General features: G+C 66.2%; 4 protein-coding genes across 4 annotated transcripts; 2 read left to right on the top strand and 2 right to left on the bottom strand.

Annotated features, from left to right (window-relative positions):
* Positions 1-1,536: 1,536 nt before the first annotated feature.
* MNEG_9043 (hypothetical protein) lies at positions 1,537-3,301 on the bottom strand (the record flags this gene model as incomplete). The annotated part of the gene is made up of 5 exons (XM_014042488.1): positions 1,537-1,671; positions 1,850-1,965; positions 2,165-2,405; positions 2,594-2,786; positions 3,291-3,301. The coding sequence occupies 5 exons, from the start codon at positions 3,299-3,301 to the stop codon at positions 1,537-1,539; spliced, it is 696 nt and encodes a 231-aa protein (XP_013897942.1).
* Positions 3,302-5,457: 2,156 nt separating this feature from the next.
* On the bottom strand, positions 5,458-7,214 carry MNEG_9042 (phosphoglycerate mutase; the record flags this gene model as incomplete). Its single annotated transcript, XM_014042487.1, has 3 exons — positions 5,458-5,996; positions 6,401-6,734; positions 7,080-7,214. 3 exons carry the CDS (start codon positions 7,212-7,214, stop codon positions 5,458-5,460), a joined length of 1,008 nt encoding a protein of 335 aa, XP_013897941.1.
* A 525-nt stretch (positions 7,215-7,739) lies between these two features.
* On the top strand, positions 7,740-9,154 carry MNEG_9041 (regulator of ribonuclease activity A; the record flags this gene model as incomplete). The annotated part of the gene is made up of 5 exons (XM_014042486.1): positions 7,740-7,824; positions 8,052-8,149; positions 8,381-8,539; positions 8,716-8,805; positions 9,023-9,154. The coding sequence occupies 5 exons, from the start codon at positions 7,740-7,742 to the stop codon at positions 9,152-9,154; spliced, it is 564 nt and encodes a 187-aa protein (XP_013897940.1).
* Positions 9,155-10,557: 1,403 nt separating this feature from the next.
* On the top strand, positions 10,558-11,858 carry MNEG_9040 (hypothetical protein; the record flags this gene model as incomplete). Its single annotated transcript, XM_014042485.1, has 1 exon — positions 10,558-11,858. A coding segment is annotated over one exon (1,301 nt), but the record flags the coding sequence as incomplete, so codon positions are not given.
* Positions 11,859-11,879: the final 21 nt, after the last annotated feature.

The raw sequence follows: 11,879 nt of genomic DNA, 5'->3' as shown, positions 1-11,879 counted from the left end.
GGCAGCGGCGGCTGGAGCAGCTCCTGGGGCCCCTCCCACCCGTCCTCTGCACCACCCTCTCCTCCTGCCCCTCCTCTGCCGCCGCCGCCACCATCGGCCCCGGCCCCAGCCCGCCCCGGGCCGAGCACCAGCAGCGCGCCCTTGTCCCCGAGCGTGACGAGCACGTTCCGCGCGCCGCGCGCCATCAGCGCCGCCGCCGCGCGGCGCGCGGCCGGCAGGCCGCCGCCGCCGACGTCCATCCCCGTCAGCCTCGACAGCTCGATCTCGTTGGGGCAGAGGTAGTCGACGAATCCGAGGATGGCGTCGTCCAAGGGGACGTCCTCGCCGCCGGCGTCCAGGAGGACCGGGACGCCAGCCTCGGACGCCGCCTTGGCGTATACGAGGTTGACCCACCCGGGCACCTCCCGCTGCAGCAGCAGCGCCCCCGCGCCCGCGGCCGCCGCCGCGGCCGCCGCGGCGAGCGGCGCTGCTTCATGCCCCGCGCCCGCGCCGCCCCAGCCCTCGGTGTTGGCGCCCCCGAGGACGACGCTCGTCGCGGCGCCGTCGGCATCGAGCCAAACCACGCCCGCGCCCGACGCGACGCCGTCCGAGGTTTCGCTGCCCGACAGGTCAACCCCCTCTGCCCGCAGCTCTGACCGCATCCATGTGCCGGGGCCGTCGCCGCCGAAGCGGCAGACGAAGCGCGGCGGCGGCGCGCCGGGCGCGCGGAGGCGGGCGGCGGCAACCGCTTGGTTCGCGCCCTGGAGCGGGTGTTTTGCAGGGGCGCGGCCGTGGGCTGTTTCCCCGTCATTGCCGGCAGTACGGATGGGTTTCCCGGCCGCCTGGCCGGGTTTTGCAGTGAGAAGCTAGCTGACGTGCAATCGGAGGCTGGGCTGTGCGCCGACGCCGGGCGCCCCCACGCGCCTCGCGCCCGCCTGGGCTGGCCCGGAGTTGCAAAAGCAGGCACACGGGCGAGTGCTTGCCTTGCCGCCAACGGCCAGCGTCGGGACCGGCTTGGTTGACGTGATGCACTCGCCGCGCGACGGCAGGCGCTCCACGGAGATGGTGGAGTCAGCGTTGATGCTGCCGACGATGAGCAACGGTTTAGGGGCAGCTGCCGTGGAAGCGGCCGCTGCGGCTAGCATGAGCAGCAGCAAGGCACGTCGCTGAAATCGCTGCAGAGTGCACATGGTGGCCGCGGACCAATAAGATGCGCAGAATGCTGGGGTTTATCCAATGTACATGATCACAATATGCTTCCTGCTAGGGTGCAGACGAACGCATTCGAATTCACTGATGATCTTGCTCAGAGCGCGGCTGTGTGCGTCTGGTATATCAACTACCATACGAACTCGCAAATCAACCCTCTGGCAGTCGATGTGGCCATGGCAGCTAGAGCTTGATGAGTGACCAAGTCACCGGCTGACTACCGCCCTCAAGCTCATCACCTGACCGCGTGGTGCACGGCCCTTGTCGCCAGGGTCGCCCCGCCGCTTGATGCCCCCGTCTGTAGAAATCCTGCCCCTGCCGCCCTCTGCGGTGCTGCTGTTACAACTGTCAACCCGACGCCGGCGACGCAGCTAGGCGCGTCAGCGGCACCTGCCGGGTGACCACAATCGCCACCGCGACCGCGCAGCCGACGAGCAGCAGCACCAGCGCGGCCTCAGACACCAGCGAGCGCCCCCCCGGCTCCTGGTTTGTGCGGCACGTGGTGCATCCATAATTCAATTGCATGGGCCTGCTTTCTTGCGTCCAGCAAGCGTGCAGCAGAAGCCCCGTTGCTCAATGCTCTGTGCCGATTTGCGCCCCACTGGCCCCAACCCCGTCCGCGCAGGCCGAGCGTCCCCGCGCTCCCCACCCGGCCGCTCACCGACCGCCGCCGCTGCCACGCGCGCCCCTTGGCGGCCGCCGCCCCGGAGGCCGCGTCCAGCGCAGCGAGCTTGGCGGAGATGCCGTCGCAGTGCAGCAACAGCTCGTCGATCACGCCTGCAGCAGCGGTCAAAAACGAACGGCCGCGTCCATCTGTGGGTGCGGACTGTTGACGTTTAACAAGTGCGCTACACCCTCATACCCTGACACATTGTTCTCGCTTGACCGACAGCTGGGCAGGACATCAAAATTGGCGCTCAAACACAAAGCGTTCAACACCAGCGGCCCACGCAAGGATGCCCTGCCGCGGACTCACCCAACACGTCGGCCACAGCGCCCTCAGCCAGCAGCCGCAGCCGCTGCTCCGCCTGGCAGCGCCCCCGCCACCCGGCCGCGTCTGCCCGTTGAACCTCCAGCTCCCTAGCCAGCACAGCAGCCGCCGATTGCGGCGCCGCGCCGCCGCCGCCTCCGGCTGCGGCAGCGTTTGCGTCGGCGGCCGGCAAGAGGTGTCGCAGCTGCGAGAGCTCCCGCTCTTGGGTGGCGGCTCGCGCCTCCAGCTGCGCAGAGGCGTGCAGGGCCCGAAAGCCAATCCCGCGTTTGGAACGGGCCGCCGCCGGTGAAAGGGGGCACGCGCTCAAGCATCACACTTGCAGAATTGGATGAACGGCCTCTATTGCAGCCACGGCCTTCCACGATCCTTGTAGCAAAAGAGGTTGATAGCAAGCATTTTGCGTTACTGACGCACCTCGCCCAGCTTGGCTAGCAGGCCGTTCCGCTCCGTGTGCCACGCGTGCTGTGCGCGCTTTGCTGCCAGGCTGTCCACATAGTCCACCAAAGCGTCCACGTCGCCCTGCAGGCCCGCCCAGTCCCCGTCTCCCCCGCCGGCGCCACCGCCGCGGCGCCGCGCTTGCAGCTGGGCCCGATGGTGCGCGAGCGGACTGGGGTTTGTGAGGTGGGGGCGGGGGCACAGGAGGTCATTTGGGCCATTAGTTGGGGGTTCGCGAGGTGCCGCCCGTCCCCAATGATGCATAGTTGGGATATGCGACGGTGAAGGCCTGCTGCACGGCAACACTGTTGTGCATGCCTGCCAGCTTTCAGCACGGGTGCACCCGTGCAGCACCGCTGTGTACGCGCACCCTGTAAGTGTATGCGTGTTGGTGCTGGACCAAGGGGCGTCATGAATGCTCTGTGTGTTGAGGACGTCCTGCGACAGGGTTGTGCGCACGCCTGTCAGCGCAACCTGTTCTCGGAGTCTAGACGCTTGTGAGACACGGGGGTGTGTTCCAATTCAAGAACGTGTGTGCAGCAGCAGCAGCAGCAGCAGCAGCAGCAGCAGCAGCAGCAGCAGCAGCAGCAGCAGCAGCAGCAGCAGCAGCAGCAGCAGCAGCAGTAGGAGCAGCAGCAGCAGGTCAGCTGCTACAACGACAGTCCAGCCTACCCACCAGCATGACATGGCCTATACGGTCGTGCTCCATGGCTGCGCACGCTGCTGTGGTGGCGTGTGCGTGGTCAAGCATGCGCGCACCAGTCAAGGCAGCACAGGATGTGAGTTGATGGCGCGCAGCAGTGAGCGGGCATGGATGGTGCTGCGGCGCCGCCAAAATGCATGATACAATAGTTTATGCTATCACGGTTGTGCTGAGGAAAAGTTAGACGACTTGGGAAGTGCGCGCGCTGCCCTCGAATGATCCAACGCTCTCCCCTGGCCACGCGGGCTGCTCCACGGTGACACCGACAAACGTTTTACGCACACGATCGCCTATACACCATGCGTATCATTTGAACAATCATAACCTCACAAGCTCTTTGCTAGTTACAGCGGTCCAGCACAAGCAGGCACTTTGAAGATATTCGTGCGGCGAGCAACACACGCACCCCGCCGCTAGCCTCCAAGTCCTAGAATAACGCAGAGTGGTTCTATTGTGCAATTGGCGGGTGTATCAGGCATCCCGGGTCACAGGAGCTGCAGCGCACATTGCACGACGTCCCCTGGCCGGCGCTGAAGCTGGCGCCAGAGGCCGTCGGGCGCCTGTCCGCCGCACACCGCAAGCCGTGGCGGCCCGCAGCAGATGGGCTCTCAGGAAGCGGCGGATGTACGGAGTGCAGCCCAAGGCATTTATGTGGGCCTGCAACGCATCGACCCAGCGTGGGCCGCGGACTGCTGCCGCAGAGTGGCTTCTGCAGCGCCGGTGGCCCTTGCGTGCGTGGCCGCTGTTTTATGGTTCGCCCAGCCCTCCGTGTTCTGGGCCCCCTGCCCAATCCTTTCATCCCTGCTGCAGCCCTGACGGCTGCCCGCTGACGCCGCGCCGCCCGCACTGCGCGCGGCTGGTGCGCGCTAGCGCCCCTGCACAAGGGGCGCGGCCCGTCATTACTAAGGGGGTGGCGCCCGCCTCGCTGGCGCCGGGAGCGCCGGTGGCGCCTCGTGCTGTTGGTTTCTTGCACAACGCCAAGAATTGTGTTTGATGCGAGTGACCAGAGCTCTCGCTTTCGCCAAGGACCTGCAGACTTTCCCGCCACACGCCCGGCCTCGCGCGCTGGGGCGGCCTGTGTTGCCCCACGCATGCCGCGGCTTCATTATTGGTGCGTCGCTTCGGGGGCTGCTGTGCGCAAGCGCAGCGGATTCCCTTGGACTGCTGCAGTCCGTGCTCTCTGGGCCATGCCTGCGATATCAGCGCACTCTGGTGATTCTGAAGTTGTGCAGGCGACAGCGCACCTGCACTGTGCCGACGCAATGGCCTGCGCGCGGTGTGCAGTGCCCCACGCCCTGCGCATTCCTTGCTTGCTTTTCCTTGATTGTTTTCGCGCATGCCCCACCGATGTACAGGCACCACCGAGGTGGTAGCCGTTGCCCAATGATCAATTTGCCCCGCCCTGTAACGCTCTTCTCCAGCTGGCAGATGCTAAGCAATTACAAATCAATCTGGCGCCGAATGATTCGCAAGCAGAAAAGCGGCAGGGAACGTAACGATTAGTATGGACAAACAATCTAGATGGGCACCACTTTCAAAGCACACAGCGCGTGGGCAGCAAGGATATGCCTTGAAGAAGTTCTCAGAGACCCGCAGTCTGCACGTGTCATGACGGCACGCGTATGATGCAGTAGTGTGGGCGCAGGCCGTGGACGCTCGCCACCAGCACAATCAAAGCCTGAGGCAAACGGCCCCCTGAAATACGCTGCAACCAGTGGACTACCTTACCCGAAGGGCGGGGGGCTTATCGCTCTTGGCGTTGCAGCCTGCCACTACCAGGAGGGGTGCCCCAGTTTGTTTGCCCGCTCAGACAAGTCTAGCAGACTTTGGGTGGGCACCCCTAGCGGATGGTGTCAATGGAATGTGGCGCTGTGGCCGGCCGAGAACATCCAGCAGAGAAAATGTGTCTTCTTTCTAATTCAGACGATCAAGGAGAGATGGAATGAACGCACAGCGCTGAAGCCATATTGCAACGCAATCGCGCAAGCGTTCAAAATCACATCAAGTGTGTACCAGGCGGGGATAGGTGTTTGGGTGCCCGCCACCCTACCAGGCTGATCATGAGAGCTGTTTGAAGAAAATAGTGTTGATTAGACATGTCAGCAGATCCACCCGTGCTGCACGGCTGCCGCCAGAGCTGTCAGCCCTCGTTTGCGCCGCCACCAAAGCTGCCGGCAGTCGGGGCCGCACCCCCTGAGCCCTCGCCTTTGTCCCAGATGACTTCATTCCAACTGAGCAGCGCCCACACAGGCCTGCCGAGCTGCAGGGCGCTGCCGGGGCTTCCCTCCGCTTGCTGCCGCTCCCGCCGCACCGGCCGCCTCTCGGACTGTTGCTCTGCCGCGACCCGCCCTCCACCTCCCTCGTACTTTCCCTCGCCCGACTGGTCCTGCTGTTCCCGCTGTTCCCGCTGCTCCTGCTGCTCCTGCTGCTCCTGCTGCTCCTGCTGCTCCTGCTGCTCCTGCTGCTCCTGCTGCTCCTGCTGCTGCTGCTGCTGCTGCTCTTGCTGCTGCTTCTGCTGCTGCTGCTGCTGCTGCTGCTTCTGCTGGCCCGCCGCCGGCCAGCCGATTCTGAGGCTGCTGACGGCGCAGTTTGCCACCCTGCCAGGCGCTGCGTAGCCGCGCCCCCGCCGGTGCACCGCGTGCAGGGCGCCGCCGTGGCTCACGAGGAGGACGCGCTCACCTGGGATGGGCGCAGGGCAACGGGTGTGCGTACATGTGGGTATTATGTGAACACAGATGATCAAAACGAGTGTACGCGTGCTTTTGTGTGCGTTCAAGTACAAGCTGTGGTCGTGTGTGTGCCTGAGGAAGGGGGTTGCAGAGGTGACGCCTGTTTGAGGACCCTCAAGGCTCCAATCGGATCGTGCAACCTCTGCGTTCCATGCACAAGCAGCAACCGCAGCCTTTCAAGGCACACAGTGAGCCTGCTGGCTGAAAACCCCCGAGCGGGAAAGCGCGAGCCGATGATATGATCAACGCGTCCGTCAACGCGGCTCCCGCCCTCAGCGCTTCCCCCGCCCCTTGCGTGCTGAGGCCCCGAAACAATCGCATAATACAGCGCTGTCGCCGCAGCCAGCTGCAGACCTGGGTGGCGCTGCGCAATCTCCTCCAGCGTCGCGGCCAGCCGCGCCTGCAGCGCGTCGAAAGACTCGCCGCCGCCCGGCACCTCGGCCCCCGCCCCCAGTGCGGCCCACGCCGCCGGCTGCCGCGCCGGCGCCTCAGCGCGCGTGAGCCCGGCGAGCAGCGCGCCGACGTCGCGCTCCCTCAGGCCTGGGTGCTGGTGAACCCACCGACTGGGGATGTCCAGGCAGTCCGCAAGGGCCTGCGCGGTCTGGACTGCCCTGAGGAGGTCGCTGCTGTACACCCTGTGGAAGGCGCCACCGCCGCCGCGTGCCTGCCGCGCCAGCGCTCGCCCGAGCTGTTTTTGAGGGGGAAAATGCGGTGTCAGGGGCGAGGGTAGTGCGGTGGAACAGGGGGCGAACAGCTGTGCCATGCGGCCCTGCAGGCTGGCAGGCTGCGCGTCCCCGATGGGGTGTGGCGGAGTGGAGTGGGTGAGGGGTGGGGGCGTGGGCGGGGGAAGGACGTCGGCGGGCGTTCTGGGGCAGCCGCCCACGCCATGCCTGCCGCTCAGGTTCATCTCACAACAATGTGGCCGCTTGCTGCTGCTGCTGCTGCTGCTGCTGCTGCTGCTGCTGCTGCCGGTATGCACCCTCCACACCGCCCCACCTCCAGCCATCCATCGCATGACCCGCCACCCGCCTACCGCCTCCGCCTGCTGCCAGCCCAGAGCATTCAGGGGCGGCCCCGGCGGCAGCGCGCCCTGCAGGCGCCCCTCAGCGTTGAACGCCGTCTCCCCATGCCGCACCAAAACGAAGTCAGTCGCAAACTCCTCTGCCATGCAGCGGGCTGCCTTAGCGGCGCGCTACGTGTGTAGGATTGCGCATGGGCGGCGATCATGGGCGGTAGGCACTGGCTGGGTCCAGGCCAGTGTCAACTGCTGCGACAGCGTTATTGGAGGATGCCGATCACGCACCTGCAGGTCCTGGAGCTCCCTCCTGGCCTGCTTTTGCATCCGCCAGCTCGTACTGCTTTCAGCAGCGCTCGAGCCGCTTTTTTGCAGTGCTGCAGCGGCGGTCACCTGGTGTGTATGTCGCTGCACAGCGCTCAAGTGGGCGGGGTGCATGTGTCCGTCAAACGCAAAGAGGATTTTGATAGCGCAACTGTTTACATATCACGCTGCGGGTTGCAGATCATCCAACTTGCACGTTTTTTGGCCCGGGTTCCCCTGGGCTTCTACCCCCCGCGGCCCAAGCAACACACAATGCGTCGCGCAGCTTTCGCGCTTGGCCGTCTGTTACCTGCTTATGAAGCCGTCTGCCCGCAGGCCGCGCCCGCGGTAGCGGTCCGCACGTGGCTCGTCCCAATGGCGGGCCGCGGGTTTGCCGACAGCATTTGGCCTGAGGCGGACGCCGATAGAGCGGGCACCGCGGACTTGTGTGATGTGTTTGGTGAGGGCCTGAGGGGACTGCAAATGGGGACAGGGTCCAAAAGAGTTTGACCCCGGCCGTGTGGCAACATGACGCACCGAGCGGTCCAAGCCTTGACTGACAGCTTCGAGCCGCTTGCTGAGCCCCAGTGTGAGGCGTTGATGAGTGCAAGCTGTGCTGCAACTCCTGAAGGCTTGTCTTGACCCTGCGCGCACGCTTGCGCCCACAACCTGCCTTGCGATCGACAGTCCCCGAGCCGGTGGATCAGATCACTACCCGCAAGGTCCAGATCGCGCACGCGGGCGTCTTCCGGGACTTTGGCGGCCGCCTGAAGTTCTCCGGGCAGGTAAGCAGCGTCTGTGTTTCCGTGCTGTCGCATGTTGTGATGCTGCGCGTGCCGCTGCGGCCCGCGGTGCCTGCAAGCCCCCTCTTGCAGTTCTCTCCGCGATCCCAACAATGTGCATACACAACCGCATGCGAACACATGGAGAGATAGTGCCACTGCGACGCGCCCATGCGAGCGCCCATGCAAGGCCGCATGCGGCCCATGCATCCCCGCATGCGCATGCCCATGCAGGCCAGCACCGTGTCCTGCTTCGAGAACAACCCCCTCGTGCGCAAGGCCCTGGAGGAGCCCGGCGCCGGCCGCGTGCTGGTCGTCGACGCGGGCGGCTCCAAGCGCTGCGCCGTGCTGGGGGACAACTTGGCGGAGTCGGCGCAGCGCAATGGCTGGAGCGTGAGCCCGCGCTCTCCCGCGGCGCGTTGGGGCTGGTCGGGCCTGCGGGCCTAGAGGGGCAGTGCGAGGCGAGATCCCATCCAACCCGGCTTCGAAATTCGCCACGTTGGACGGCATTGCAAGGTGGCCGCATGCAGCTTCCAGGCCGCCCCAACCTCTCAACTCCTCCAACCCAGGGCATCATCGTGCACGGCTGCATACGGGACTCTGAGGCCATCGGCAAGCTGCCCAACCTGGGTGTGAAGGCACTTGCAACACACCCCCTGGTAATCGGCTGCAGGGTCCCACTTGGGGCACATCTTTGCCGGACAAGCCCCCGCCAACCCCTTGCACCCCGACCAACGCCCATCACCGTGCACCCAACCCACGCCCATCGCTGCGTGTGGGGTCGTGATCTGCGCTGTCGCGCTGGTGGGCCGCTGCCGGACAGCCCACCTTACACGCCCGCTCCGCTTGCCTCTGCGGTTGCCGCTCCCCCTGCAGAAATCGAGCAAGCGCGACCCGGGGCTCAGGGACGTCCCCGTGACCTTTGCGGGCGTCTCGATCAAGCCTGGCGATTGGGTGTATGCAGATGCCGACGGCATCCTGGTGTCGCCCACGCCGCTCAAGCTCTAAAGTTGAGCATAAACAGCCTGCAAGCGATGGGGAGCCGTGTAAGGCGCCTGCGGCAGTGCGCAGGTGAATGCGTGCATGGAGTGTGCGTGCACGGAGTGGGCGCAGGCCGCTGGCGCCGCGAGGGGGCAAATCGAGAGGAAGCGAGCATCGCGCGCCGCTGGCGTTGGCCGGGTTGCAGCCCTTGGCACTGGAAGTTTCTGCCTAGTTGCGGCGGGCTCCGAAGTGCGCATGTACTGCAATCGCCATGTGTGTATTTGTGTGTGTTCGGCCACCCACTCGCAGCACACTGGCTGCCACCTTGAGTGTACTTGAAATCGACATGCAAGCTGCTGGCTCTCTCACCTTGGCGCTCCAATTGTTTAACATCTCCAGGTCACATGTGAAGCACTCATCTTTCAGGAAAACGGCAGAGTTGGGAGGAATGATCGTTGGGTCAAGGCGTGGGAGTCAACCGTTGACGCATGAGCACGGCTTCACAGCCAGGCTGAGCCAACAGCAGGGAAATGCAGAATCTCAATTCAAAACATGTGCTGCCCCCTCATATTTTCCTACCCGCTCCATCAGGCTGCAGCAATGGCCACACTTAGACACAGGCAACGGCAAAGCTGACAGTCGGTTGCGGCGTACCCTCAGCAGGGCGTGCTGCCCGCCATGCGCACGACAGCTCTTCGTGCCCATCGGGTCCGCGCGAGTTTTGGCAAGCCTACACGCGTCCAATGACCATGATATATATTGCGCATCTCAGCAGTCGTCACCACGCAATACTTCCCAGGCCGTGCAGCGGGATTCTGGACTGGTGACAGCGCTCCCATCTTGACGAAAGATATCACATCGGGACTTTGTGCAAATCTTATAGCTACACATTACATCAAAGAAAAAGCATGGCAGGGAGCGTTCTCCAGAGCGCCCCTCTCAAAGACAGCAGGCCGCACCGTGACAGGTGTTGCTGACGGCATGGGAAAAGCGTGTGGTTGTAGGCAACACATCTTGCATGGCTGAAGCTCTGGTGGCCGGTGAGTTGAACACACAAGTGTGCCTTTGTGCGGCTGCCCCGCGGCCCGTGCTGGCCTACACCGACTAAATAGGGCATAGACGTAATTGGCTTGGCTGCGGGGCTCAGGCAGCCCCCCCGCTCATAAATCATCGCTGCCCTCACGATGTACAGTAGAGAGTGCGCCTGACGTCCTGTGTTTGTTCTCCGAGGTGCGTTCCGCGCATACTTGCACGAGAATAGCCGGGTGGACGGGGGCCGGGGCGCGTATGGTCGTGGTGCGCATGCGATCGGCGCATGCGCGCGCGCAGGGGCGCGACCGCTGGCATGTGTGCCGCCACCTCTTGCACGGACCCGGGCATGTCTGCCCCGCATCGTATTGAATTCTCAAACCCGCCAAACGATGCGCACCATGCAGGCGCCCCTGCAGGCGCCGCGGCCGCAGCGCCGTGTCTCATTCGGGCCGGCTCACATGTTGCCCGGCGCGGCGGGGTCGCCCCTTTTGGGCGGCAGCGCCAGCTCGCTGGCGGCCGGTTTCGCAGGCCTGTTTGACGGCCCTCTGCCGCCGGCGCCCATGCAGCAGGCGTCCCAGTCCGTGCTGGGCGGCGGCCCCGGCAGCCTGTTTGGGGGGCTGACGACAGGGCCGCTCGGGCAGCTGTCGTCGCAGCAGCAACAGCAGCAGGCGCAGCAGCAGCAGCAGCCAGTGTCTTCGAGCCTCCGGGGGCTGCGGCTGGACGACGAGCTGCATGAAGCGCTGGGGCCGCTGCCGATGTATCCCTCACTCGGGAGCGGCGACGGCTGGGGCGCGCCGGCCTCCGCCGCCGGCGCGGGCGCGGGCGCGCCGCCGCCGCACGGCCTTTTGCTGTCCCTCTCACAGCAGCTGCAGCAGCAGCAGGCGCCGGGCCCGCCGGGCATTGGGGCCGGAGGGTACTTGCAGCAGCAGCTCGGGCCCCAGCAGGGCGGCCCCGTCGCGCCGCGTGCGCCCCGCGCACGGCGGCACAGCATGTTTGTGCCCGCCGGTCATGACCCGCACGCTGCGCGCCGCAGCAGTGTTGGCAATTACGACAATGCTGCCCTGCTGCACCAGCACCAGCATCACGCGGCGGCGGGGACGGCCTCGCCAGCCGGCAGTGGCGCCGGCTGCTTTGGGCCTGCTGGCATGCCAGGCGGTCGCGGCACGCCGAACGGGTACCACTCTAGCGGCGGCCCCGCCGCGCCTCCGCCGGCGGTGACGGAGCGGCTGGCGGCGCTCGGCATTGGCACGGGGGCGGGGCCGCCCATCAGCCTGGCCCAGCAGCAGCCGCTCCAGCCGCAGCCGGGGCTGCAGCAGCAGCAGCCGTGGGCCGGCGGCGCCGCCGGCGCAGCGCCGCCGGGCGCGTTTGCGCCCGCGGCGCCGCGTGCGCCGGCGGCCGGTGGCAGCCGGCGGCACAGCTGGTGCCCAAGCACCCTGTATTACCACCCTGACGGCCCCCGCGCGGCGCTGCAGACGCGCCTCGCGTACCGGGCATTGCAGCAGCAGCAGGCCGGCGCGGCCGCCGCACTGCTGGGCGCGGGCGGGCTCGACGCGCTCGCGGCGCTGCAGCAGCCTGACAGCGGCGGCGGCGGCGGCTTCGGCGGGGGGTCGGCGCCGGTGTCGAGCGCGCTGCTCGGGAGCCAGCCGGGCAGCCCGGGGGCCGGCGGCGGCGCCAAGGCGCTGCCCTCCGGCCTCGCCCCGTTCCTGCCTGGCGGCGGCGC

This window comes from Monoraphidium neglectum (genome assembly GCF_000611645.1).
Source record: "Monoraphidium neglectum strain SAG 48.87 unplaced genomic scaffold scaffold01799, whole genome shotgun sequence".
NCBI lineage: Eukaryota > Viridiplantae > Chlorophyta > Chlorophyceae > Sphaeropleales > Selenastraceae > Monoraphidium > Monoraphidium neglectum.
Note: the sequence above shows the minus strand (reverse complement) of the source record. Positions and strands in the feature narration are given on the sequence as shown.